General features: G+C 41.6%; 1 protein-coding gene across 1 annotated transcript; it reads right to left on the minus strand.

The window, feature by feature from the left end:
* On the minus strand, positions 1 to 27,934 carry WRNIP1 (WRN helicase interacting protein 1). Its single transcript, XM_069853570.1, has 7 exons — positions 27,487 to 27,934; positions 15,403 to 15,594; positions 14,112 to 14,356; positions 7,343 to 7,572; positions 2,194 to 2,349; positions 1,256 to 1,335; positions 1 to 760 (listed from the first exon to the last, which is right to left on the minus strand). Exons 1-7 carry the CDS (start codon positions 27,928 to 27,930, stop codon positions 485 to 487), a joined length of 1,623 nt encoding a protein of 540 aa, XP_069709671.1. The 5' UTR covers positions 27,931 to 27,934; the 3' UTR covers positions 1 to 484.
* Between the last annotated feature and the right edge of the window lie 55 nt (positions 27,935 to 27,989).

A 27,989-nucleotide genomic window follows, 5' to 3' on the forward strand; every position in this document is an offset into this window, starting at 1 on the left:
CTATTTTTAACAAATTTATTTGTTTAATAAATTCACAAAGTTTGTCTCTGGAACATTTTTAAGAGCAAGAATTACAATGTAATGTTATTTTGTATACTGTATTTTATCAGAAGGGGTACAGTACACTATTTTTCAGGAAAATAAACATTCTCAAAATCTAAAATAGATACTGATTTTAAAAAGCAGCACAATAATATTCCTTGTCTCACAGCAAGACTAGTCTCATTTTTTCTCCATTTCCTTTGAACCAGAGGGTGGTAGAACTATACTGATAAAGCTTATTTTTGCATTTCTATACCGCCTAACTACAACTCTTTACCGTCAAAATAACAGCAGTAAAACCAGAAGGATATGGAAGTATCTGAAAGGCTCAGTGGCTTAATACTTTCAATCACAAGAATAGACGACTGAAACACTAAGGGGAACTTACATCCCAGTACAAATGTCTGAGTCATAAAACCAAAAGCCATTCTGAGCAAGGTGGTCATGTTTTTCGTTCCTTGAAGAAGTCTGTTCCTTTCAGCTCTTCTGGTAGATATTCCTGCTCTACAGGCTCCTTGTACATGGGGTTATATTTGTAGCCTTTACCATAGCCCAAGTTCTTCATGAGCTTTGTTGGGGCATTTCTCAGGTGCAGTGGAACAGGTGGCAGAGGTCCCGTGTGCATTCTCAGACATTCTTTGACATTGTTATACGCCTTGTACACCTCTATAGACTTCGGTGCTCTTGCAAAGTACACTACACATTGTGCTAGAATGACCTGTAAAAAAAGAAAAAGAAAAATGTTAAATTACTTCTTTTAAGCTCTTCAGGGAAAGGTCTGTTATTCAGATTGTTTGTGCACCATGACAGAGGTTATGTTTTCAAACTGACATCTGTCTGCTACTACAGTATGAATATTATTATTTAACAAGAACACAGGTGTTCATTATTTTCACTACTAGAAAAGAACAGCTACTTGAGACTATCAGAATATATAATTTTATTTATAACAGAGAGGAAAAAAAATGGCCAGAGCAAAATGACATTAGTTCACATACCTCATTATAACAATAAATATACAGTGAATTTTATTTCAAATTACATAATCTATTTTAAGAGCTACAACATCCTTTCGCTTTTCAAAGAAGGGGCATGCTGTATGAACAAGTAACTAAATTCGCCTTGTCCTTGCAATCTCTGCTTCTTTTTATAACTACAACTACGTTTTACAGTTTGCAGTACTTTCAAAACAGTGAATTAATGAAGCCTTTACCTCGCATTCTGGCATTCCAATAAAGTGACAACCTTGATAAGCAGCAACTGCTTGTGTTAAAGCCAGAGGATCTGCCAGCCCTACAAAAAGGGATCAAATAAAAGCATGTTGAAGTCAGTTTACTTTAGTCACTGTCTCCTCTTTTTTTTTTCCCACTCTGCTCCCCTGCCTTCTTACGAGAGGGAAGGTTATCCATGCACATTTCAAATTTACTTTCTCAGATGCTGGTACTTCTGGTACAATACCTTGCACACATAAGTTGTACTCTCTCCATCTACGGCCTTCCTTCTTCTGTTCTCCCCTCCCCGCCAAAAAAAGAAAGGTAAATTGTGGGTATGATTTACAGACTGAATCTTTTACCACATGGTGGCAGCCTGAGCAGCAGCTGCTGGTGTACAATTTGCTTACCTTTAGGAAGTGAGAAAGAAATGGGGAAGTACTGCTATACAAACATAGCTTCACCAGATTTCGTTAACTGTTCACCCACCACATACGTGCTGAAATTATGCTGCATTAGTTCCTCTGGATAAGTCAATCAAGACACTTTGCAACTAGGGAGATATCAAATTTGAGGCTTACAAGTCAGGGTAGGCATTCAACCTCCACAGCTTTGAAAAAAAACCCCAGACATCCCTGAAATACACATTTTCTGTGACACAAGTTTACTGGTGACCTACAGTCCAGAGTTTAGAAGAATCCATATTAATGCACTGATAAAACCTAATCTCAAAAATCTTTGTTTCTCCTGCAACAGTTAATCATCACAATGACACCATGTGCAGGTTTCTGTCTGGAAATACAGGAAATTTTGTCGTGTCCACTTTAGACATAGCAATTTTGGGGTTGTTTCTTTTCCAAACACCAATCTTTGGAAACCAGAAACCAGGCAGATGTTCATTTAACATAAAGTTCCAGCACAAAATATCACAAATACTTACCTATATCTTCACTTGCAAACCTCACCAGCCTCCTCGCCACATAGAGTGGATCCTCACCACCTTCAAGCATTCGACCAAGCCAGTAAAGGGAAGCGTTTTCATCTGAGCCTCTCATAGACTTATGCAGGGCAGAGATGCAATTGTAATGTTCTTCTCCTATTTAGGATGGGGGAGAAGAGATACACAAAGCTGTCTGGAGGAAATTAAGTGAAATACATCTAAGGGAACAGAATACATTTTACCAGATCACTGCAGGTAAACATAACTTGCTTTTTCAAGTTCCTTTCATGTATATGTGACTATGGTGTTAATTAATGTTTTCAGTACCTTCATGTTTTGCCACATGGATCATTCCACTAACTACATAAGCATAACAGAGCAACAGAAGTTGAAGAGGAGGGTGTTTTTAAAAATATTACAAGGCAAAAAAATTGGTTTTGGTAGCCTAATGATCTTTCCTTCAAAAGCAAGAAAATATCGATGTTTTAAGCAGTTAGGAAGAAGACTGTATGTAAATATCTCCTAATTGACAAAGACTGCAGTATGAGCACATACAAACTACTGACTACGGATTTTGGACACACACAGAGCTCTGAGAAGGCAATAGAAGAACTGCAGAAACTGCAGAAACCCGGTTCTATACACTAGCAATATTAAAAAGTATTGCACATCACCTAAAACTTGAGAATAAAATGTACAGTAGATCAGACATGCATTTTCGGTATGACACAGGGAAAAAAAGGAAAGGTTGCTGTGGACCTACAATGATGGCACATTACACAATCTGGAGGAGACAGGATCACAGCACACAATCCTGGAAAACCCCTATGAAATGCTGGGCTCAGTGACAGACACCTGCTCTAATGAAAAGGTACTGAAAACTCGGCAGCTCAAACAAAAAAACCATGAACAAAATGAAACAAAAAAAGCCAACAACCTGAAATGCCAAACTGCTAAGTAAGGAGTGGGAAGACTCAATTATTTACAAGGAGTTTCTTTTTTTACATTAAAGTTTAATGCAAGACTATGGACTCCAAGGAGATACGAAGCCATCTAAAAGAGCCAGTTTAAAATAGACGGTTAACATTACAAACACTGAATGAGACCCTTTCTGCTTGCAAATATTCTCCCTGCAGCTCATTTTCATTCTTACACGTTTCTTTAAATCAAAGTTGTAAAGAGTATTTTTGCTGTGTTATTGTGATATTGTTGTTAAACTTACCACATAATCTGCCTTTTTTATTTTTTAAAGTGTCTGGCATTCCTTGGCTTGCGGCTAACTGCATTTTATAGAGCAACTGGCTGCATGCACAGCCATCTGTTAATACATCTCTTCTTCCTACGGCTAAAAGGATTTACAGCCTCAGGACTCTATCAGTAAACATTACTGTTGCTTGCAGGCATTGCAAAATAAAAGGCTGCACACATGAGTTTGAAAACCAAAGGCCCCACACCGCTGCAATTGCTCCTTTGAAAGCCAACAAGACCTTCACTGCCCAGGTGAGAAACCGGGTCCATCTTCCTGTGTCATTGCTCATGCTGCAGTGTGGTTCAGTGGGGAATTCAATGCGTGCACTGCCAGCATATGCAGGCCAACAGGCAGCTATTTTTGATAGGACTCCACACAAAGAGCTCTGTGGTATGCAGTCATCCCTCGTGCCAACACAAACAGCATGTCTGTGCTCTGTCATAACACTTGAGTTAGCAGCAGTAAACCGAAGCAGCTGAACTCGCATCGTCCTCTTGGAAGAGGCGTCTCTTGGTCTCTTAAAAGTAAGGAAGACAGCCTTTAAATATCTCCAGAAGTCGCACTCATCCAGATTTTTTTTTGCTGGAGTGCTTTTATACACTGTTTGGGCTACGGTACAGTGTCATACTTGGGGACATCACCTGGCGAGGCAGAAGGAATCCAGTGGATAGGTTGGAACTAACGATACATTCCTGCAGGGGACTTCAGAGTATGCAGGCTAAGAAAGGGAACAGTTTTCTCCCTTTATGTCCTTCCTCACAATGTTGGTGACTGAGTCATCAACATAATGACAATACTCACACACTAGATTTCTTCAGAAAAACTGCAGTTGTACATGAAATGCAGTTTCAATGAAAGGCAAAATACAGTTACATGAATTGGACAAAGAGGTTTTAAGTTTCTTTTTGAAAAATAGAGTTTAGAGATACCAGAGGCAGTTAAAAAAAAATAGAACTTTTTACAGGCCTTAATTTACTAGCTCTGTCTCTCAGGCTGCTTAGCCAACATATAGATTTTAGCCTTATCAAGTCATTTAAGAGACAGACAAACGTCAACTTACCTGTCACTGCTGTCACTCATCTTGGATGCCTCTTAAAATCAAAACTCTAAGGAGTTTTTAAATGAAAACACATTTGCTCTATGCAGTTCACACAAAGGCAAATGCGTCTCTGAAGAGAAACAAGATACTACACGAGAGGACAGGATTTTCTAGAGTCTAACGTATGCAAATCTTGTTGATTTATGCCCCTAAATAGCTTCATGGGCTCACAAAGTGTTTTCCAGATAATTTATGATGTTGATTTATCCAAAGTCTTATTGGTAGAAGAAAGAGAAAAGTCCTCATTCACTGACCAAAATTAATATCTGGATTTCTTAAGCAATTCCTATTTATAAGGTAGTGGGCAAAAGTAAAATCACAGTCCCCAACTCACATTATTTTCTGTCTTAGCTAATGGTAAACATCAGCTGCTCATCAATAAGGACAGAAGAAAGACTAGAGCAACATTATGGATAAAAAGACTTCTCATTCTGCTCCAGCAGAAAATAGTAAAGCTGGCAAAAAAAACATTATGGTGTGAGATGCCTTCTCTTTCCTCCTCCACAGAAGAGGACGGAACAACTCTGTTTCAGATTATAGAATAAATTAACTTCAGTTTAATAGATTCCCAATCTTTCCCATAACTGAAGTTATGTTACCACATAGACAATTAGACAAAATCCTGCAATTACTCTGATGTTTATCTTTGGTATTTGTTATTAAATCAGTGTTAGCAGAGAGACACCATACATATGAGGAAAAAGAGGCAAGATGACTCTATCTTAAAAATCTATTTGTTGTCCATCTGCAGCTGAATTAATTTGGTTGCTGCATAATTTTCTCCAAAAACCAAGAGTTAAAAAAATGCAATTAAAAGCTAAAATATGATTAAACAGTTTGTTTCCTCTCTCACTACAAGAGCGGCACACAGCTGCTGGCAATAAAATTTGACTGGAGCGGTTTCTTTGTCCTTCCAGCTAAAACACAAACATTATCTGCACAAAGATCTTGTCTTTACATGTCTGCACACAGAACACAACAATAGCGTAATGACTGGATTATGAATAATTTCCTTTCTAGACTACTTGTTTAAAGTACATAAAAGAACACCCAACTACATATATTTGGCAAATTTTGCAGAAGGTGACCAGGAATAAATAATTATATAAAAATCAAAATTCCATTATTTTTGCTTTTTATGTGAACACATACACACTGAAATGTATGCTGCCCCTATCATGATCAGACAGCATCACGTTCCTCCACTTTATGAGGCTGAAATGCTTTGTGCTGGAGGACTGTAGACTCCACCACCACAACTGTAATTCAAAGCTAAAACATGCCACAATAACATCTGTCTTTATATAGCAGCCTCTATCCAGAAGCCCTTTGTACACAAAAGGCCAAACAGCTACCTCTGCTATGGATAAAAGTGGCCACCTGAGCCACAGACTACTCCACAGAAGAGAGATAATTTTGTAAATCATGTACTTGGGCAACCTGCTACTGTGATGATACCCGTGTCAGGCTCTCTGGCATTTGTACAATTAAGAAAAAGTAGTTTTCACTGCTCTCACCCATCTCTGAAAATCTCTGACAAACCCTACACAGAGCTCAAAGGTTTCTGTCACGGTGAAGTGGCTTACAGATGCTACCTAGACTTGACACAAGCCTCAGGAATGAACACCCTGTGCCATCTCTAACAGAGAAAATAGCCGTAGGAGGGCTTGGAGCAAACAGACAAGAGTTCTGCATGACAGTGGCCACAAGGCGACAGCAGATGCACAAGGGACCTGCACGGCACAACAGATTCCCACCAGTAAACTGGTCAGCTTTTTCTGCTTCCTCCTAATCACGACTCCTTCCTGCCACAGACCCCACAGCATTTTTCTTATCTCCCCCTTCGACTTCTCAGATGCCATCATATCAACATCTGCTCAGCTGACTGCTTCCTGACAATAAGCCATCGTTTCCTCTTTGTAGCAAGGAGGCTGCAAGCAGGCATATATGTTACAACCAGCCCCCAGAAATCTCTCATTTCAGGTCACAGTAGTGACAGTTAATTCGGAATATTGGATACAGTGGCAAAACAAAAAATCAATCAGTTCTCCAAATACTGCTTGGCATAATAATTTGATATGATACTGCACCATGATTCAAGTATTGCTGAAGAACTAGCAAGTGTGTTCAAGGGGATTCACCTAGTATCTAATATTCACTCACTGATTTTCAACCCTCTCACATAAAATGCTATAGTGGCCAACTACTGCAATGCCTAACATTGCCAAGTCACAAATTTAGCAGGTGTGGTTATGACATTAGAAAGCCTTAAATGCAATTAGATTTATGTGGCCTGCCCTAAGTAAACTACAAAATTCGTTACCTTAAAAAGCAACTCTAAAAATAAAGCAAACTGCTTGGGTTTTCACATACATATTGTCGTGAATGTGAGTGCTTCCAAGCCTTTCAAAGTAGCAGAAGTGCAGTGGAAGATTTCCAACCCTCCAAGAACAAATCTCCTCATCAGATTATTGCCCTCTATTTACACTGCAACCATCACAGATGACAATTCTTCCAATAACCTTAAGGAACAAATAATTTCACCACACAGCTATTTGCAGGGCAGCAAATAAGTCTTTCAGCTAACTTATGCTTCCTAAGTGGTAAGAGGAAACCCTGTTTAGAAGGAATTTCTGAGTGAGCCTGCTACACTGTAAAGGAAAAGTAATTTTTAGGCCAAAATTCAGGGCAAACACTGCTTCACCAGAGCAGATGGCATAAAAGTGGGAGAAGAAATTTAAATGATAGAGGCTATCAGCTCTTGAGAATGCTGCATCTCAGAAACTGTTTCAGTTACTCACCTGCTCGGTCATACAGGATATGAGATCGCTGTAGTCCTTCCTTTACATGCTCTTCTGTTATCAGAATGCCATCTGTAGAACCATCTTTGGAAATATTCAAAGGAGTTGTCCCCCCCACTGCTAATCTGGCCTGAACCGCTAACTGGAGTCCATTCAGTCCAGTCCTTGCATCACCATCGCAAAGGTAGGCTAGGGTATTCAGAGCTTTCTCCTCTATAAACACAGGGAATCTGAAAAAGAATAAGCATACACTGTTAGCCCCTATCACACTCCTCTTCTTGCATATTATGCTAGAGACAGCATTTCTTTATAAAGTTTGTAGAGAGGCAGCTGGGTTGAAGTTTTGTTCCTAATTCATTTTGACATGATTAAGCACTGCAAAGCCTGGCAGAATGCTGTGGGACCCAATCCCTCTTCCTCCTGTCTGAATGCATGTTAAATACCATTGCACATTAAAGAGGTAGGGCAGTAGCTCTCATCTATTTAACCCCCTTATTTTTCCTGATCTCATGAAGTTCAGTGGAACCTAGGGTTAGGATTATTGTCAGAGCACAATTTTGGCACAGCCAGTTCAAATTTAAAAGGTCTTACTTCATCAGCATTTCACAGCTCACACTCCAAACTTCTTGTTGGAAGGACAATGAAAAGTCAGGAATTTACCCAAATGCATGAGAGAATATATTGACATATGAAGTAATTAGCATAATGTTTTGAACTAACTACCAACAGCAAGAGCTGTTCTTTAAAAAGCAACTGGAAGGATTGTTTACATTGTAAAGCATATATACAACCTACATTCCTTTTTAAAAATAGTAACAGGTATTACAACTTATTCACTGGAGGGGTGGGGGGGGCACAAGAATTATCTTACTAGACAGAAAAGGCATCCCAGTGCATACAAGTCACTGTTCTTGCCATCTACTACTCTAAGTGTGCCAGGACTATACAAAAACATCAAAAAGGCCAAACTCCAGTGAATACATAATGTAAGTGAAAAAGATGAGGAGAGCTGAGAAATGCAGCAGCAGGCGAATGATCTCTGGAGATCTCGTGGTGCATCTGTGAAAAATCTGAGACGGTAACAAAGTCTACAAGTCTCCAGGTTTTCATCTGCTGGTCTGCAGTCCCCACTGTTGGGATATGTACAAATCAACTCGCCTCTGCACATTTCCCATGCATGCTGTTGAGGATTTGACCCTTAAACTTCAGTTACATAGACAAGAAAGTAACAGCTAAGGCAGGCAAAGGGTACAACTGATTTGATTTGGAAACAGCAGCTAATGGACTTTATGCACGGCATTAATTAATGGCCCTAACTTAGCCATTTCTAGCAACTGGACTGAAAATCAAGAGCGATGCGTATCAGTGGGGATTAACATACAGAGCTTGTTACGAGAGGCAATCTCTTATGAAGCCTCTGTGTGCCAAATAATTAAGGATTCACAACAGCCCTGCATTTCATTCACCAGAAAGATTTATTACTGTTATTACCAGTGGTGTACAAAAAGGCAATGCAGGGTTCCCAGACGTACACATACACTAATATTCATTACTTGCCTCCTCTCCCTCTGTGCACTTTACACTTGCCACATGAAAACATGCCCTGTAGGCGCTGGAAAAACTTCAGCAGTCGGTATTTGAGCCCTCTCATGCCCACAGGTAAAAGGGAAAACTTGTAGAGAAGAAATCATAGAATCATAGAATCATTTGGCTGGAAAAGACCTTTGAGATCATCGGGTCCAACTGTACCTGTCCACTACTAAACCATATCCCTGAGCACCTCTTCTACTCATCTGTTAAATACTTCCAGGAATGCTGACTTAATCACTTCCCTGGGTAGCCTCTTCCAGAGCCTGACAGCCCTTTCAGTGAAGAAATTTTTCCTGATGTCTAATCATAGCCCACACCACTGCAAAGTGGACGCTGACAAATGTCTTCTAGGGCTGTAATGCATGCTGCAGAGAACAGGCAGCAGGAATCATATCCTGTGTGAAAAATAAATCTATCTATACACACATGAGCACCTCATCATATTTTTATTTCTATCTCTTTGCTTTTCATGTATTTGATAAAGCTAGAAAAAAAAAAAATCAAGATGCACACACAGTGGCACTCCAAAATAACTGCACTTTCTCCAAGCTGTTTCAAACAACATCTTTGTATTTCAACAGGGAAGCAGAAGAATATAACAGCACAGGGATTTATTCAGTCAAGTAGCGTGTGCATCAGATGCCTTGCAAATCAGGGAGTGATGTTCCCCCCTCAGCACTACAGATGGGCACCACATTTTTTATACACATTGAATGAAGCCAGCAAAGAAAGAAAAAGCTATTTTAAGAAACCCAGGAGGCCCTACACACCCAGATAGCCTGCTGCTAAAGCCTCCATCAACAGGGAACAAAATCAAACGTGCTGCGCAGTGAGCAAACACTTTGGATATACCAGCAGGGCAGACTGAAGAGAAAGGTTTACCTGCAAGGACTAAGCTCTTTGCCTGCTGTTTGCAGAGAACACCACTATGCACTTAAGACTTCCTCACATCGATATCCACAACTGCAATCCATGACTACGTGTGAAAGGGGAAAAGTTAAGAGCACCAAAAAGCAGGTACTATGCTTGCAACAAGCTAAGAACAGTCTGTTCCAAAACTGCGGCCTCAAAGCACTTTTGCCATTTAATATATTTACTAATTAGAAGCTGGGCAAGAAAGCTGAGTTCTATTCTGTTCAGTTTCATTACAGGATTCTAAGTGCCCTGTTGACTCAACACAAGCAATTAGTATTACAGGAATACACACAAGCTAATACACACAAGAAAGTGTGGAAAACTTGGTTTAAGCACAGGTCTTGTTCACTTCCATGGTGAAATTCCATTTGGTTTTTTTTGGATGATTTAACTTCACTAGGCAGGAGAGCTATTTTAAATTCAAGATAACAATTATTTCAATACCTTGGCTTTCAAAAGACTGCAATTTAGATCTTTAAGCTCTCCCTGTCTTCAGAAGCTCCAAGTGCCCTACACCCTTCCCCTTTATCCGACTTCTGCACACCCTAGAACTGCAGGGCAGAATAACTCCCACACTTTCTGACCTCTTCCCAAGCTCCTGATCCTCTTGCAGATAGGCAATCTAGTATTTTTTTCCCTCTCCAAAATTATCGCTGAACACCCACTGGATGCCAGTGCTCAACGCTGGTACCTTGTAACCGATGATACTTGGAGACAAAAACACAAACAAGCCAAAAGAGACACCCTGGGATCCATCACTCACTGAGCTGAAGGTGATACATCTAGATTAAGCAATGGAAAACTACCACTACAGGATAATAAATCCTTCTTCCAATTCCTCCTTACCTCCATACCCTCAAGGCAGTTTGTGCCAAGAAACAACATGAAACTACCCATAAAACCTGTACAACACTGCAGTGTTTAATCCAATAACAAGAAGAGTGTAAGCAATATCAAAGTAAACAGAAGGAAGTTCAAGCAAGGAGAACTTGTAGGATGAAGGGTTTAAAAATAATTGAGTAGAACATGAGATAAAGTACCTATTGCTTCTTTCACATATAAATCAGTACTTTCTTCCTTTCTTTCTCAGTGCAATTACTCTCGGTATATTCACTCCTTGACAGATGGCAGCACTTTCATGGGTAAATACTGTTCTTAATCTGAAATACTACAGTGTGATATGCACTACTCACAGCCTTACAGCACTGTCTTTGAATGTCACCTCTCATCCCAGAAACTCTATTTCCTGCAAGGAAATTGGATGGATGTGCCCAAAAGGGAACAATTTTCAAAAAGATACTGAACACTGAAGATCCATAGGAAGCCCATCTTTAACACTGTGATTTACAAACTAGTGAATTCAAAACCTGTCAGTACTTGCAATGCAGCCACTAACAAGCTGAACTGCATGATGTCTGGGCTTGCCAAAAGGAAATTGGGGATCTTTCAATTTCCCTCAGCTGTGCACCTTCAGTGCTATCTAACTTCAAATAAATTAATCCACCATCCAGTTTACTGTCTGACTTCAATTGGAGATATCACTCTGACGGCAGCACTTGAATGATAAAAACAAAGAGCCAAGAAAAGAAGAATTTTATTTCCTCCATCACTGACACAGTACAAATGTAGTATATCAGTGTACACCTGGAACAGTTTGTGCTATTACTGAGCGTAAACTGCGGAAAGCACAAACAAACTTTCAGCAGCATAAAGCCTTTTAACACTGACTTCTCCTTAGTTTTCACCTTCAAGAGTACATTTTTTTCTTTCATATTCCCCTGCCTTTCAGCTTAATTTATTGAAGGCTTTAAGAAGCACAATTTGATGGTAGTAAAGTTGATGAAAATATAACACAAAGCACACCTTATCCTGAAGAAATACAGTAACTAATATAAAAATCATTAAAGACGCTTTATGAGTGGGATGACATAAGAGAGAAAATGATACCAACGTACCTAACACTTCCTGCTAGTTCTATTTGAGCTTCACAGCAAGAAAACGCCACAGTGAGATAAAAGAGAAGCCAGGTGTCCTAACCTTAACAGAAATTTGCAGCAATGGTGGAGGCAAGATAAGAAAAAGCCATCAAGAAAATTTACAGAAACAGATTTGGGTAGAGCATTTTCCTTTTGATAACTGCTGCTTATGCATGGAGTGCATAAAGATGATGAAACCTATGGAGTCACTCAGCAATGGCTGCATTCGTGTTGAGCACAGAAGATGCCAGCAGAGACCAAGGAAGATCCACCCTGACCTTATTCCTCAATATAACAGAAGAGACCACAAAGAACCAACCTCCTCTTCAAAATCTCACCTAAGTCAGCCATCATGTCAGAAAAGTGATGTGACACCAACACCATCTGATAAACTGAGGCCAAGCAGCACATGCAGGACTTTATACTACACCTCATAGTTTGGGAAGGGAGACTCACATGGGAAATGTAACCCAAAATTCAATGTATGCAACTCTTGTGACTTCTGGCTAGAGCTCTGCAGCATTTTCAAAGTGTGAATGCCTCATATTTGGGGACACGCTGCCTTACAGCTTCTTTTCCAACTGTGGAACAAGGGTGAGCAGAGTGAACAACCAATTCAACTGTAATTGGTGGCTTTCATTTCCTCCTCAGGACAGCACACTATTACCTCCCTGTATCTAATCACAGTCCTGCTTCATGAGAGCAGGGTGGTGAGGAGCTAAAAGATGAGACACAGCTGCTCCTGCGGAGTAGTAGGTGGAGAGGAAATTAAGGAGCAGAAACGATATGGACACTGAAGCAAGAAGGCGGCATTAACAATGAGACCAAAACTGGGACCACAGTAAGGAACAGGATGGCTCATAAAAAGCCAAACTCATCAGCAACAATATGTACCAACTACAGATAGGAACTCGATAGCACCAGGAAAGACAAGAAAGATGTAACGCAACACTGCAACAAAGGCTCCTAAATTCTGAAGTCCATTTTTATTTTTAAATACTTGGTTCCCATGCTATCCATCAGAGTGGGGCCCTCTCTTTCTATGGATAGATTTCTGAAACTGTGCAAGTCTGACAGTCTGCCTGTCAGACTTCTTTCAGTTTGATGAAACACCACATCGTGCTGTTTAAATCATCCATAGCTAATGGAAGGTTACCAATACGAAGTCCAGCAACTGCAGCTGAAACTATGCCTTGTACTTTAATCCCTAACAGAAAGGAAAGTCTCCGAACCCCAGTCAGGGTGTAGCCACAACCACAGCTGTGCCATTACATTAAGGCTGACATGCAATACTACCCTCTCTTATAAATTCACATTATTACAATACGTACACGCTACAACAGAGTAAACCATGAGGCAGGACACCCTAAAAAACCCCAAAGGAAATAGCTTTTCTTCCCTGCCCTGACCTCAGTGTTCAGGTTAGGGCTTCTTAGTGCTTACATTCTGTGATAATGCTAAAGGACAAGGTGGATTCCCTTTCATTTATTTCATACAGAATGCCTGCCCGACTACTACCATGTCAATATACTGTAAATTACAAGGAGTACAGGCAAGCCTCAACATGAAAGTGTAGTAACTTGCATGAAAGTAGAAGAGTATCAAGCATTATTCTCATTTGCCAGTTAGCAATTTCAGAATATCCTAAATGTTGAATGTGACTCTATCTGGGTTGGACAACAAGGAGCAGAGAAAAACAAAGTCTCTCTTAAAGCAATCTATTAACCCCTCACAGTGACAGCCCCCTCTCTCCAAAGCATACCATAAAACATACCATAGCATTTATCTTGCAACTGAGGAACAGTAGTATCCTTCCTGATCTTATTAAAAACATTTCCCAGAAACCAAATTTTTGTCAGGCACTTACAAATTAATTTAAAAGGGGATGCCCCATCCACCACTTAATGGTAACATGATACTTTTACTATCAGTAGCAAGAAGTAACACACATTAGGATATGACAAAGACCCAGTTATGAGCTTCCACAGCAAATCCTCAGCAGCAGAACAGATTGAAATATCCAGGCAGAGTGAGTCAGGAGCTACAGATCCAAGTATAAAACTCTCTCCTAATCCTGACAGTAAGATTATGTTTTGGATGGAGAGGCAGTGCTTTGAATTCTCTCTCTCCTCTCACCCCCCGGCCCCTGCCATATGCTGCCACTTCTTTACTATCAGAAGTGGCTAGGGTTTCTCTTCCCACCCCTCAACTGCTTCATTCTCTCCCTGGCAGGCAGTCAATTCCCCAGGCTGTGTGCGTTAACACCCTGCAGCCCATAAAGTACTCACTCTGAGCTCTCGCTGCTGCCGCCAGTTGCAGAGCTGTTGTGCTGGTTGTCCTGGCCCAAAACCTGGACTCCTAAGGACCTGACAGCCCGCAACAGAATTGCCTCCATTGCTTCAACTGAGAGCTTCTCCAGGACGATCACCCGGCATCGGCTCAGAAGAGCAGCGTTGACTTGGAAGGAAGGGTTTTCTGTGGTCGCTCCTATCAGGGTCACCGTCCCACACTCGACGTGAGGAAGGAAAGTGTCCTGAGGATGGGAGGGAAGCAGAAAAAGCTGATCTCGATCAATGACAACCTGAAACATCCCAAGTGAGTAGGCTACATTTTTCGTGTCTTGTGAATCTTTGGGCTCCCTGTTGATATGACAAATAACCTCACTGACAAGGCAGCTCATCTGCTCAGCTACCTAAATGATTTAATTTCATGTATATAGCATGTTACAGGCTGTTCACCTTCATAACTCATGTTTGCACCGAGAATGGCCCAACTGAAAAGAAACAGCGTCAAAAATCTGCAAATTTTTAGTTTATTTATGTGACTTTGGTTTATTGCTTGGCAAACCTAAGTTATCATTAAACTGCCTTATCAAATCTAGCAAATAGTGAGGCTACTTCTAAATACTCTTTGAATCAACCTTCAGGATTACAATTCCCTATATAATTCTATAGGATGGCTCAGAAAAATATAGGAAGATTTCAGAATAGTTCAATATAAAAAAATTAACTTCTAGTACAGAATTCAAGCTTTACATAGTATGACTAAAGAAAATTTATACCTAAGAAAGGAAAAGTAAAAAAAAACCCCAAGTCATGGCTGCAGAAATGTCTTATTTTGAAGTACAATTCCACGCTTTATTTTTTTCTTTTCTTGTAGAGAAGAGGAGACAACATTAAAACACACATCCACCCCAGGCACATTCACATTCCAGACCTTTTTAAAGGTAATGCAGAATGCTATGCCCAGGGCATGAAGTGAAATGAAGATGTGTGCAGCAAACATTACTAACATGACTTCGCAGAAATAAAATGTCAGAAAAATGTGATAAAAAGCCCGACACATCAGTCAACTATAAATACAGCTCAGCCTTTTATTTAAATATTTGAATCACAATAATCAAACATTAATTGGAAATTAGTTACAGAATTTAATTTTTATGTTTCTCCCTAATTCATCTACTTAAAACATTAACATTAAAATCAAAAGTCAGAAGTAACCCATTATCTTAAGGCAGAGAGGGAAATTTTACAGAAGTGCTGACAAAGGCATTTTTCAAAAATCAGTGTATTGCAATACCTGCTGAGATTTATTGAAACGATGGATCTCGTCAATAAAGAGGATGGTTTTTCTCTTGAGAAGTCTTTTTTCATTCTGGGCTTGGCTGATGACATCTCGAACATCATTTGTCTTGGCACTTGTGGCTGACAGCGTCACAAACCTCGTGCCATTCTTTTTGCTGCTGTTGGCTATGATGTGTGCCAGTGTAGTCTGCAACAGCAATGTGAGAAATCTTTGTAAAAATAATTATAGACGCAGAAAGAGCTCATTTGAAGAAAATATGTAAAAAAGAAAGCTATATATTCTGTACACAGAGACAGTGTTGACAGTTTGTAGAGTAAGGTATTTTACTTCACGTTATTCTAGCACACAGAAGACTTCAAAACTTCCTGCTAGATGTAGCTGCCAATTCCACCACTGCATTTCTAATGCCTGCACTTTTATGTAGCAGAAGTATTCAGTCTCAGTACTGAAGAGGCCAGCAATGACAGCTGTCGTCTTTACCACGGAAGAAATCTTTGACAGATAGGAAGAGGGTCTGACTGCAATTTGCTGTGCAGTTATTTTGCGGGGTGCCTTAATGGATAAAGAGCTAGACTACTCCAAGACACCTGCAGAAGAGTTTACAGTGTAACCACACTTAAGAAATAAAAAGCTAGAATGTTGCTAATTAAGGCCTTTTCTATTTCCTCTAGGCAAAGATGAAATTAACCAGAAAAGTTTTCTAGAGAAGCGTGAGAATGTTAGTACTGAAAAATTATAGTTGCACTTAGGAAAATGTAACGCTTTAAATCTGAATAGTTAACAGCAATCAAACGCTGGCCAGGGGAAGTAAAAGGCAGTTGATTGAACAAACTGTTGGCTAGCGTTAGCAAGCAGTTATGTTGGTTTTCCTTTCTTTGCACACAACTCCTTCAAATTACAATTTATTTATAGTGAATTTCGCTGAGCCTAACAAAGCACAGAAGCAGCCGCCGCTTCTACATCGCAGGAAGATTTACTACACCTGAGCACATCACAAGCATAATTTTCAGACTTTCCTTCACAACCCTTAGTAAAGACAGATGTATTGCTCTTTGAAAGTAATACTAGAGAAAAACAGGTGACTGCCATAAAGCTCACTCTTCTATTAAAGAAAGGGCCAAGGAGACTGAAGATAGGAGAGCCCCAGCAGATGAGGAGTGGGACAGGTGCTGATAAAAATGCTTCAGAAGATATGCCAAGTACTGAGGTTAAAGCAGCAAGTGCTGCCAGCCTGATCCTTCTGCAAGGAGGCTACCAGTGGTGTTGCAGCACTGCTCTGTCTCTTTAATGGATCTCCTCATCCCTGAAATGGCAACCAGCCCAAGATGTGAAAGGGGAGCCTGTATGACTATTTATTCTTATTCTAGTTTTAGTAAGGGCTTCCTGATTGTCCTGATACAAGATTTGCACCCATGTCAGATTCTCTTTCACCCCCTACAGCTCAAAGCACCAGTCACTCCTCTCCTCGTACTGCTGTGGAAGACAAGACTGGAAAGATAGCTAGAAAGGGCTTACAGCAAAGCCTAGAAAAATCAGGAAGATCTGGGAAACCACAAAAGTGAAACTATCTTTGCAACTAAGCTAACAAAATAAATCCAAATTTGTTGTTTCCTTAGAAAATGGCCTTGATTCAGAATGTATTCTCAGAGGATGTACCCACGCCTTAGAAATCACTGAAAGCATGGAAACCCCTAATATATCAAATCTAGGGACAAAAAAAACCCAACACAAAAACGTACCTCTTCCTTCTCTAAAAGTGGTCAGCAGGGAAAATCTAGTGGCTATTCTTCTTGTAGCTCAACTTAAACTGGTAACTCATACTGAATCCTGGCCTTACCAGGTCACAGGTAGTTTTGTTGTTTACAAAAAACCCAGAGAGGAACTGTTTCTAAACATATACACAGAAGCCTGTATTTCTACCCCTAATTTAGGAAGAAAGATTATAAAGAGATTTGTTTGAAAGTTACTAATAGACCAATAATCTACTTGGAAAACTACTGCTGCACAGCTCTCAGCTGGCATGCACTTCCCTTGCTCTGCCAACTTCTGGGTCAACAAAAGTTGTAATAATAATAACATACATAGCCTTTCAAAAGCAGTGCTCGACATGGACAGGCATGTTCACAGCCCCTTCCTTCTGTTGTGCACAATCAACCATTTAGCAAGTTAAACTGCCCATCACATAGAGGTTGGACTTACCCTATTACTCTGAAAGCCCATTATTTCCTATGAGCTCAAATTTTTTATGCTGCTTTTTCTCCTGTCACCTCAAGCAAAAGTCAGTAACATGCTATACGTTTTTCTCCCTATTTGTTACAATCAGGTTACAACCTAGGCAACACAGAACCCAGAGACTTAACTGAGTAGGGTAGCCTAATCATGAGGGAACTAGCATGGAAGTACTACAACTAGTATGCTAAACCCCTAGTTTCTTTCATGAAATTCAGAGGCAATGCATTTGAGGGATAAGAAGAAAGTTAAAAATCTGACATGGAATAATGCAGAAGAAAACACACTTAATACCCTTTATCATCTGAAATAAATTTCCAGGTAGGCTTGACTGTTGTACTTGGAAAAAGTCTTTTAATATCATGACACTAAGGTTGCAATTTAATATCAACAAATATATCCATATCAGAACCAGCAGAACAAGCAAGAAGAGGAAATCTAAACATGTTAATATTCTTCTTTAGATGATGTTTTTTCCGTACGGGGAGGAGATGGATTGTTTCTGGTAAATTACATAGTATTTATATCAATGAGAATAGGTGTGATCCTGCAAACTAACCTTTTGCTAACTTCACTAAAAATTACACCTTACAAAGCTCACAGAGTAATATTCTTGCCCCTTCCAGAAATCATTCTCAGTTCTCTTCCATTAGCCCACCAACGTGTCCAAACTCACATCTTTCATCTCAAGTTTTATGCTGAAACTGCAAGACCTTACTGACTTATGTGTTAAGACAGGCTAAACAACCGCCACCATAAGAGACCTTCCGAAATGTGGTAACATATAAACCAAGAAACTTGTGAGCCATTACTCACCAATGAACAACTTTCAACTTGAGTCTGTGGTCACTTATTTCCATTACTCACAGGACAAACACTTAACTACCATAACTGTCCTCCATCATATTGCAAATTTCTTCATGTCAACCCAAATGAGAATGTCCTTTCCTAAGGGCTGCAGTCATCTGAGACTTATGAAAAACCCAGCAACCAAACAAAAAACAGCCAAACAAGCCCACTGCTGGCCACTGTGCTACTGTTTCTTTCAGGCTATGATAAGAATTAGGGATGAAATACAAGTAACCCATAAAGTGTGCTTGGCTCCACATACCTCTCACTCTCACACCAGACAAGTCAATGAGACCTGTTATTTTACTTACTTGGATGTTTGTACTAGGAGACAAGAATTTTCTGTATATCTGGGTTTACCTTGTTATCTGTTTTTCTGTATATTCTGTGTTTCCTTGCCTGGGGAACTCTCTTTGAGTGTAATCTATTTACCTGTTCTCTGCACTGCTACTAGTCAATGCAACCGCATATCCACAGCTGGAAGAAAACAGTTAAAAGCAAGCCTGTCCTATTGATGCTGATGTTTAATGACCAACATTACCCGCTTAGAAGTAAGGCAGTCTTTTCATTTTTGTACCTCTTTACCACACCATTAAACTATACCCACTGCTTTAGCTCACCAAAAGCCCCTTGCAAGAATAAAAAGTGGTACTGCCTAGCTTTCTTCAGAAAGTGGAATTGAAAAAAATCAGGAAGAGATCAGCATATAAAGTCAGATGATAGTCAAGAAGTTGACTGGGAAACCAATAGTCATTCTTACCTCACCCTTGTGGAAGATATGGTAGACCCTGTTTAGGGATCTGCCTTTGGCTGTCTGTTCATGGACCTTCCTTATTCATTTTTGAATTGCATACATTTCACAAAAGAGCCATTTTAGATATCAGTCACCGAAAAAACCAGACTCTCAGGTTACATCTACGCTGCCTTTAGCAGTCACATTGGAGAGCTCCTGCAAGGTGTGCACAAGAGCCCATTGCAGGGGGGTTGGAAATAGATGATTTTTAAGGTCCCTTTCAACCCAAACTATTCTATGATTCTACGTTCTGCTCCAGCCCCACAGCCCTTTTCACCTCCCTGAGCCTTTTCATGAGGAGCTGACACTCACACTACACTTCATGGGAGCACAGCACACTAGTGCAAGAGCTCTCCTTGCACCTGGACAGGCTCTTCCAACATATATGCTTCTCACAACAAGTCTGGAAGGTTGTATCCTCTGCTAGGCCATGTTTAGGGGACAAAAGCAGATCTGGCCCAGCTCTGCACTAGCGCATAGACTGTAGTGCAGCATGGATTATTCCTGAGCAGGGATAATCTAGCTGGCATCTAGGCTTCCCCACCAAGTGACTTTGCTGGTTTGTTCCAGAGCAAATCACAGTGTGAATTATGTGGGCCGCAGGGATGACAAAAGATTGACAGCCTAGTGCAGAACAAAAGCTCAATGGGCAAGCTACACCTACAGATTCGTAGGGTCTAAACTACATTATCTGAGTTCTGAACTGGCATCTTGTTTTTTTTCTCCTGCCCTCTGACCATGATATTCCCTGTATTTTTGTCTCTGCCTCTATTCTGGCCAGGATTTCCATATCTTTACTTACACAGTATTGCTATTAATGCCCTCTCCTCACCCTCCAACCTCCCTTTGAGGGCAGCAAGGCTATACTGTGGTTGATAAGCAGTCAGGAAAGACTACACTTTGTTTCAGTGCCTTGAGTGAGACACCAACAGTATCGGCATCCTTGAATGCCAGCCAGGGGAGCAGTTCCCTGGGATGCAGCTTAAAAAGCTGGGGTCTATCCTACTCAATGCTGCTCAGCTGACCCCAAGCCACCACATTGCATCACAGGAGATGAGCTGGGCTATGTCTAAAGGAAACTGGCAGGATAGCAGACAAACATGGCCCAGCGACACCATCTATAGAAATAAACACAATCAAAAGTGGCAGCAGTTGGCATTAATATAAGGGCAGACGCTATTCTTACCCATCTTGTTTGGTTCCTCACACCCCAAATAGCCCACTGTGAGACTACTGGAGGAGTAAGGTGTCACTGAACAACAGTCACAGCATGTGGGTAACAGCACTTCCAGAATCCAAGTCCGACCAAGCATAAACAGATGCAAGGTCATTGCGTAATGTTTACTGAAATGAAGCTGTGCCTCCATTTGCTGCATCCAGATTTGTCTCCTTATATTCCCACTGCTTTACAAACACAATTGTATTTTCTCTTCCAGTTTTCTCTTCCCGGAAGGCTACCCTAAGTTATTTGTGATTCAGATTGGCAAAGGCAAAATCAAGCATACTGTATTCGAAGGCTTCTCCCAGACAACTGCAAAGACAAACCCATTTTTCAGAGTTGTTCTGGACTTCCACTCAACGCTACTGTAAAAGCCACTATGCATTTTCAGTTAAAAATGTCATAGCGATAATCAAAAGAACTCATTATTTCAAATGGTGAATAAGAGAAGATAAAATACACTGAAGTAATCAACAAGCCATTTAGGTAATCACTTGAATTAGCAAAACTGAAAACACTGGAGGAAAGGGACAATACGTATGCAGGGGGTGAAATATGTAAGTTGGACTTACTGTCTCTGTTTCAATATGTCATATAGCAAAGTCTGAAATAAAAAAAAAGAAAAGAAATGCAAGGGAGCCTTAGAAATAAAATACAATCTCAATGGAGATTTGTTAGAAATTTCATAGACCACTTACTAGGGTTTTTAATGTTTTGCACGCCTATCAACGCGGCATATTCTACCTTAGTAGTAGACTGCAGATATGGACCTCAGAAAATCATGCATTAATGTTCTTTGTCTGACCTTTTGCAGATTCCAGACACTTGCTGCCTACATTTTTTCCTTGTTAAACAGCAAACATGAGAGGGAATGTTTACCGTATTTAAATACAGAATGTTCAGGTTTATAAGGCTTAAACTGCATCTGTGGCAGCAAAACTATTCAGTGCTCAAGTTACGCTGTATCCCCCCGCTAACTCTACTAAAATTGGTGCCCCATGGCAGACAAGCAAAAATCTAAATCCCTGTATTAAGGTGTCATAAATCACCATACGGCTTACTCGGATTACACTAGGATTCATACAGGCTTAAAAAAATTTGCATAGTCAGGATGAACAAGCTAACTGTTCCTAAGTTAATAACCACGGAATCTCTTTGAGGCAGTGTTTCTTGTTCTGGTCTGTTGGGTCAGCTTCTTAAAAGCAGAAAACATGTCATTGTGTTCAACACTTAATAGTGACAAAAGTAAAAACAAACCCAAAGAATCGAAGCCTTTTCACCTGGAGCACCTTGGCTTCCTAAGAAATGAGGATGGTAAATTAAAAGTACAAAGATCACATTCCCTTAAAATAAGACTACTCAATACAGGTGGAAACTCAAATGAAAACAAACTCACAACAGAAGTACCCTGACTTTGTCTTTTCAATTCTGGTTGCTTCCTTAAATACGCACGTGCAGCTGAAATCAACTCGGGCAGAGCAGTACAGAATACATGTATTTTTACTCAGCTACCCAGCTTTACTACTTTAATGATAAAAAATTTCCAGAAGTATTCTTGACCTACAATAAGAAGTACTGCATTTACAGCAGTTTCATAGGCAAGATTATTCTCTTCTTGCGTAGAAAAGGTCTCCTGAACTGCTACTTCTCATAAAAAATCCAGATTGATAAATAATACATAAATTAATTTCAATTTTGGCCCTAAGGATTAATTACATTTCCAATTTATTTTTTTTAACTTACTCCTGCTCTACCTTTTCAAAAGAAGTATCAGTTAGCATGGGATTTGGCTGTGGAAATGGAAGGCAGCATAGATGGGCTTCAATAACCAGATTCCATGGGTAGCAGGAGTGTGCAGAGGTTTAAGGAGTCTATGACCATCTTACACAGCACTTCTGAATTTAGACCAACATATCTAATTATACTCCTGTTTTAGCATCTACCCTCTAATTTAAGGCTATTTTCTTTGATGGGCAGAACTTAGTATGTGGACTTGTTACATTTTAAACCACATAACGCAGAGTTATTTATTAATATTTTTTTCCCCCATGGAAAAAGACTGTAGTTAAAAGACGTTGGTTTTGATTATCAGTCCAATCAGGTCCTGAGGCAGTGAGAACTCTTATTTCTCCTTCACAAGACCTTTCAAGTTTGAAGCACCAAGTTAAGTGTTTCTTTTTTTCCATAGCCAAAAAAAAGTGGATTAATCAGATCATAACCCAAAGGACACTGAATTCAGTTCTAATTTCCAGACACTGGATGTGGCCCTTGCATTGTTACCACTGTATGTGTAACAGCATTTTTTTTCTAAAGAAAAGGGCATCAAGAGCAAGCAGACAGTGTTGACACAGATAACAAGAAGGCAAATGCAGAAGAGTATGAATAAACATAGAAGCAAGCCCCTGAACATATTACTTATTCAATAAGGTAGATTCCTATTATTAATTAATTCAATTCCAATTCTCCCTCTGACCATCTTGCTTCAGTCAATCCACCTTCCTTTTAATGAGCTTTTATAAACAGCCCTTCTTTACCTCATGTCCTCTGATCTCTATCTTTCTGATATCACCTTGTTATTTTATAGAAAGTATCAATTATTTAAATTGACCAGTTGGTTCTCTTCAGGTTTATGTTATCTAACCTAAACAAACTGTCACGTCGTTGCTAACAAGATTTATCTATCAGCTATTCTCATATCTGCTCCTTATTAACTGTGATTAACTGGCATTATTATTCAAATGCCATACATATTAAGTCTCTTATCTTTAAGTAAGTATGCTGAGATGAGCAAGCAGCTGCTATGTCCTCACCTCTGCTAGCATTAATTCATTAGTCACCATTTTCCCTATCCCAGATTCCCCACACTCTCACACATAGGCAAAACATCTATCTACCCATGTAATCTGCAAAACTTAGCACTGTACACACATAAGACTGCCAGAGATAACCAAGTATTTTGCTTGTTCAGATTCTCCCTCCTCCCTCCCAATCTGGAATACAGAGAAAAAGGACAAAATGAAGTTTAGACCATTGACTGCTCCCTCCTGACCACACCTGAGACATTTATTTGTCCTTCCCTCACCTACAGCTGTGGATCCTTCCGCTGCTGTGCTGTAATTACAATACTTCTGGGATTTACCACAGTCAGTCCCCAGTATCTTAAAAGAGGTAAAACAAGAGTGTGCAACAGTCAAATCCTGGAAAATCCCATCAGTTTCAGCAGGTTTGTTTACAGGTGCACGAGTGCAATGTTCGCTCTCTTCCACACCACAGCCACCTTCTGTCAGGGGCCAAAATTTGTGAGCTAAAGTACGCCCTATGTTAGTAATCTGCTAGTATGTCAATCCATTTTCTTGATCCTAGAATGGTTGGAAGGGACCTTAAATATCATCCAGTTCCAGCCCCTCTGCCACGGACAGGGACATCTTCCACTAAACCAGGCTGCTCAAAGTCTCATCCAGTATGGCCTTGAACACGTCCAGGGATGGGGCATCCATGACTTCTCTGGGCAATATGTTCCAGTGCTTAACCACAATCATAGTAAAAAATTTCTTCCTAATAGCCAGTCGAAATCAATCAGCTTGAATGATCATATGCCCACACATCGATTTTACCCCTCATCCTATCACTGTACTCCTCAATAAGGAGCCATTCCTCAGCTTTCCAGTAGTCCCCTTAGGTGTTTTTAAAGATTCTGTTTAGTTGTTTGTTTTAGGGTTCCGTGTTGTAGCTAACAGCTTTGGAGTTTACCACATCTAAATTTTGTGAAACCAACAAAGGTGTGTGTATCAAAATGCCAGTGGCAGGGAGTGAGGTTGGTGGGCTGAGCCACCTATATTTTATTCAGGAGGCAGGTTATGTTTTCGTAATTCAAGTGAAAACTTACAGCCATCAGCCAGCATAAAGACATCATGCAGCACTAAGATGAGGGGAATGGCTTTAAACTGGAAGGGGGAAGATTTAGAGTAGACATTAGAAAGACATTCTTCACAATGAGGGAGGGTGGTGAACCACTGGCACAGGTTGCCCAGGAAAGCTGTAGATGCCTCATCCCTCGAGGTGTTCAAGGCCAGGTTGGATGGGACTTTGGGCAGCCTGGTCTAGCGGGATGTGTCCCTGCCCGTGGCAGGGGGCTTGGAACTGGATGGGCTTTAAGGTCCCTTCCAACCCAAACCATTCAACCATAAACAACTGGAAGAAGTCTCAAAATTGCTAGATCTCATCCTTGTGGGAGACTTCAACCTTCTGGACATCTGCTGGAAGTACAATACAGCAGAAAGGAAGCAGTCTAGGAGGTTCCTGGAGTGCATGGAAGACAACCTCCTCGCACAGCTGGTGAGTGAACCGACAAGGGAAGGTGCCCTCCTGGACCTGCTGTTTGTGAACAGAGAAGGCCTTGTGGGGGATGTGATGGTCAGAGGACACCTGGGACAAAGCGATCATGAGATGGTAGAATTTTCAGTTCTAGGTGAGGTGAGGAGGGGGATTAGCAGAACAGCCACATTAAACTTCCAGAGGGCAGACTTTGGACTGTTCAGAAAGCTGGTTGACAAAGTCTCATGGGAGACAGTCCTTAAGGGCAAGGGAGCCCATGAGGGCTGGGAGCTCTTCAAAAAGGAAATCCTAGCAGCTCAGGAGAAAGCCATCCCCATGTTCCGGATAAGGAGCTGTCAGGGAAAAAAACCAGCTTGGTTGAGCAGGGAGATCTTGAGGGACATCAAAAAGATGAGAAATGACTATGAACTTCGGAAGAAGGGACAGGCATCTTGGGTGGACTACAGGAAGGAAGTGAGATTGTGCAGAGAAAAAATCAGGAGGGCTAAATCTCAACTAGAGCTCAGATTGGCTAAGTCTGTGAAAGACAACAAAAAATCTTTCTATAAATATATAAATAATAAAAGGAGGACCAGGGAGAATATTCAGTCCTTATTGGATGTAAATGGAACAACTGTGACAAAGGATGAGGACAACATTGAGGTACTTAATGCCTTCTTTGCCTCAACCTTTAATTGTAAAGAAAGTTGTTCCATCTGTGTACAAACCCAGGAGCTAGAGGAACAAAATGACGCTCCCATGATCCAAGAGGAGGCAGTTATAGACTTGCTTGCCCAGTTAGACACACACGTCCATGGGGCCAGATGGGATCCATCCAAGGGTATTGAAGGAGCTGGTGGATGTGCTGGCCAAACCCCTTTCCATCATCTTCCAACAGTCCTGGAAGACTGGGGAAGTTCCACTGCACTGGAGGCTGGCTGATGTTGTGCCCATCTACAAGAAGGGTCGCAGGGAGGACCCAGGGAACTACAGGCCTGTCAGTCTGACCTCAGTGCCAGGGAAAGTAAGGAACAGGTGATCTTGAGTGCTCTCATGAAGCACATGCAAGAGAACCAGGTGATCAGGCCCAGTCAACACGGGTTCATAAAAGGCAAGTCTTGCCAAACTAACCTGATCACCTTCTATGACAAAGTGACTCGGCTGCTGGATGAGGGAAAGGCTGTGGATGTATCTTCCTGGACTTCAGTAAAGCCTTTGACACAGTTTCTCACAGCATTCTGCTTCAGGCACTGTCAACCTCTGGCCTGGACAGGCGCACACTCTCCTGGGTGGAAAACTGGTTGGATGGCTGGGCCCAGAGAGTGGTGGGAAATGGTGTGAAATCCAGCTGGAGGCCAGTGACAAGTGGGGTTCCCCAGGGCTCAGTGCTGGGTCCAGCCCTGTTCAATGTCTTTATCAATGACCTGGATGAAGGCATTGAGTGCACCCTTAGCAAGTTTGTGGATGACACTAAGCTGGGTGGAAGTGTGGATCTGCTGGAGGGTAGGGAGGCTCTGCACAGGGATCTGAACAGGCTGGACCGCTGGGCTGAGTCCAATGGCATGGTTTAGTGGTTTATAGGAATTGTTGGACTTGATGATCCTGTGGGTCTTTCCAACCTAGTGATTCTGTGATTCTATGATCCTTTATAATAGAGCAGTTTTTAAAGTATTCGGAGTATTTTTTCATTCAGATGATACCCTGGAGCAATGGTGTAAAGCACATTTCATGATGCTTCCATTTGCATCACAACTCAAGAAGCCGAGTTCTTGGTATTTCTTAACCTGCTGGGCCACTTTTGTACAAAATTATTCCAGTCTTCAGTGAGCTACAATTTTTACTTCCTAGAGAAGGAAAAGGACCTTTATATTCTATGATTTCATAAGATGGGAGTGGGGGAAGGTGATGAGGAACCCAACAAGAGTTCAGGAAATGAAACAGGTGTAATCCTGAAGTTTGCAAGGAGCTTGGGAAATTAAATGGGTACAAACCAGAAGTTTGCAAGCAACTCGGTAAAAGAAACAGATCCAATCCTGAAGTTTGCAAAGAGCTCAGGAATAGAAATGGGTCCAGTCCTGAAGTTCATAAAGAGCTCAGGAAATGAAAGAGGTCCAATCCTGAACTTTGCAAAGAGTTCAGGAAAAGAAAAAACATCAATCCAGAAGTTTGTAAAAAGCTCAGGAATAGAAACAGATCCAATCCTGAAGTTTGCAAAGAGCTCAGGAAATGAAACAGGTCCAATCCTGAGATTTGCAAAGAGGTCAGGAAAAGGAACAGGTCCAATCAAGAAGTTCGTAAAGAGCTCAGGAAAAGAAACAGATCCAATCGTGAAGCTTGCAAGGCGCTCAGGAATAGAAACGAGTCCAATCCTGAAGTTCATAAAGAGCCCAGGAAATGAAACAGGTCCAACCCTGAAGTTCACAAAGAGTTCAGGAAACAAGACCAATCCTGAAGTTTGAAAAGAGCTCAGAAACAGGCCAAATCCTGAAGTTTGCAAAGAGGTCAGGAAAAGGAACAGATCCAATTCTGAAGTTTGGCAAGAGCTCAGGAAAAGGAGCGGGTGCAATCCTGACATTCTGAGGCGCTCAGGGAAGGGCCGAGAGCCCCGGGGCGGAGCGCAGGGCTGGCTCACCCTCCGGCCGCCGGGGGAAGCCCCGCGGGCGCTGCCACTCACCTTCCCGCATCCCGGCGGCCCCCACAGGATGAGGGAGGGGATTTCGTGCGCCTCCAGCAGGGAGCGGAGCAGGGTGCGGGCTCCCAGCACCCGCTCCTGCCCCACGAAGTCCCGCAGCGTGCTGGGCCGCAGCCGCTCGGCCAGGGGCTGCCCCTGCAGCCGCCGCGCCAGCGCCTCCCGGCCCCCCGCGTCCTCCGTCCCGCTCCGCCCGCCGCCCTCCTGCAAGAGGGGAAACACGGGAGACAGGGCGGCGCGGGTCCCCCCGGGCTCCCCATCGGGCTCCCCATCGGGGTCCCCCTGGGCCGGGGGGCCCAGGCGCGGCCGCTTGTGCGGGGGAGAGGCGCCCGGCTGCGGGTCGCCCTGCAGGCAGCGGTCGAGGTGCGCGTTGATGCGGGCGGGCGGCAGCTCCCGCAGGCAGACCGGGCACCTCACCGGTGCCTCCATCCCCGCGGCCCCGCCCCAGGAAACCCGCTGCCTGCCGGGAGCCGGGGCAGAGGCGGGAC

This window comes from Phaenicophaeus curvirostris, chromosome 3 (genome assembly GCF_032191515.1).
Source record: "Phaenicophaeus curvirostris isolate KB17595 chromosome 3, BPBGC_Pcur_1.0, whole genome shotgun sequence".
Lineage (NCBI taxonomy): Eukaryota > Metazoa > Chordata > Aves > Cuculiformes > Cuculidae > Phaenicophaeus > Phaenicophaeus curvirostris.

Excerpts from the sequence above, each read along its gene's own strand:
- WRNIP1 (XM_069853570.1), bottom strand. The coding sequence starts at position 27,930 with ATGGAGGCACCGGTGAGGTGCCCGGTCTGCCTGCGGGAGCTGCCGCCC. Across the intron at positions 15,595-27,486 it reads GGCCGCCGGGATGCGGGAAG|ACTACACTGGCACACATCAT; the intron begins GTGAGTGGCAGC and ends TTGCTGTTGCAG. Across the intron at positions 2,350-7,342 it reads TATCCTGTATGACCGAGCAG|GAGAAGAACATTACAATTGC; the intron begins GTGAGTAACTGA and ends CATCCTAAATAG.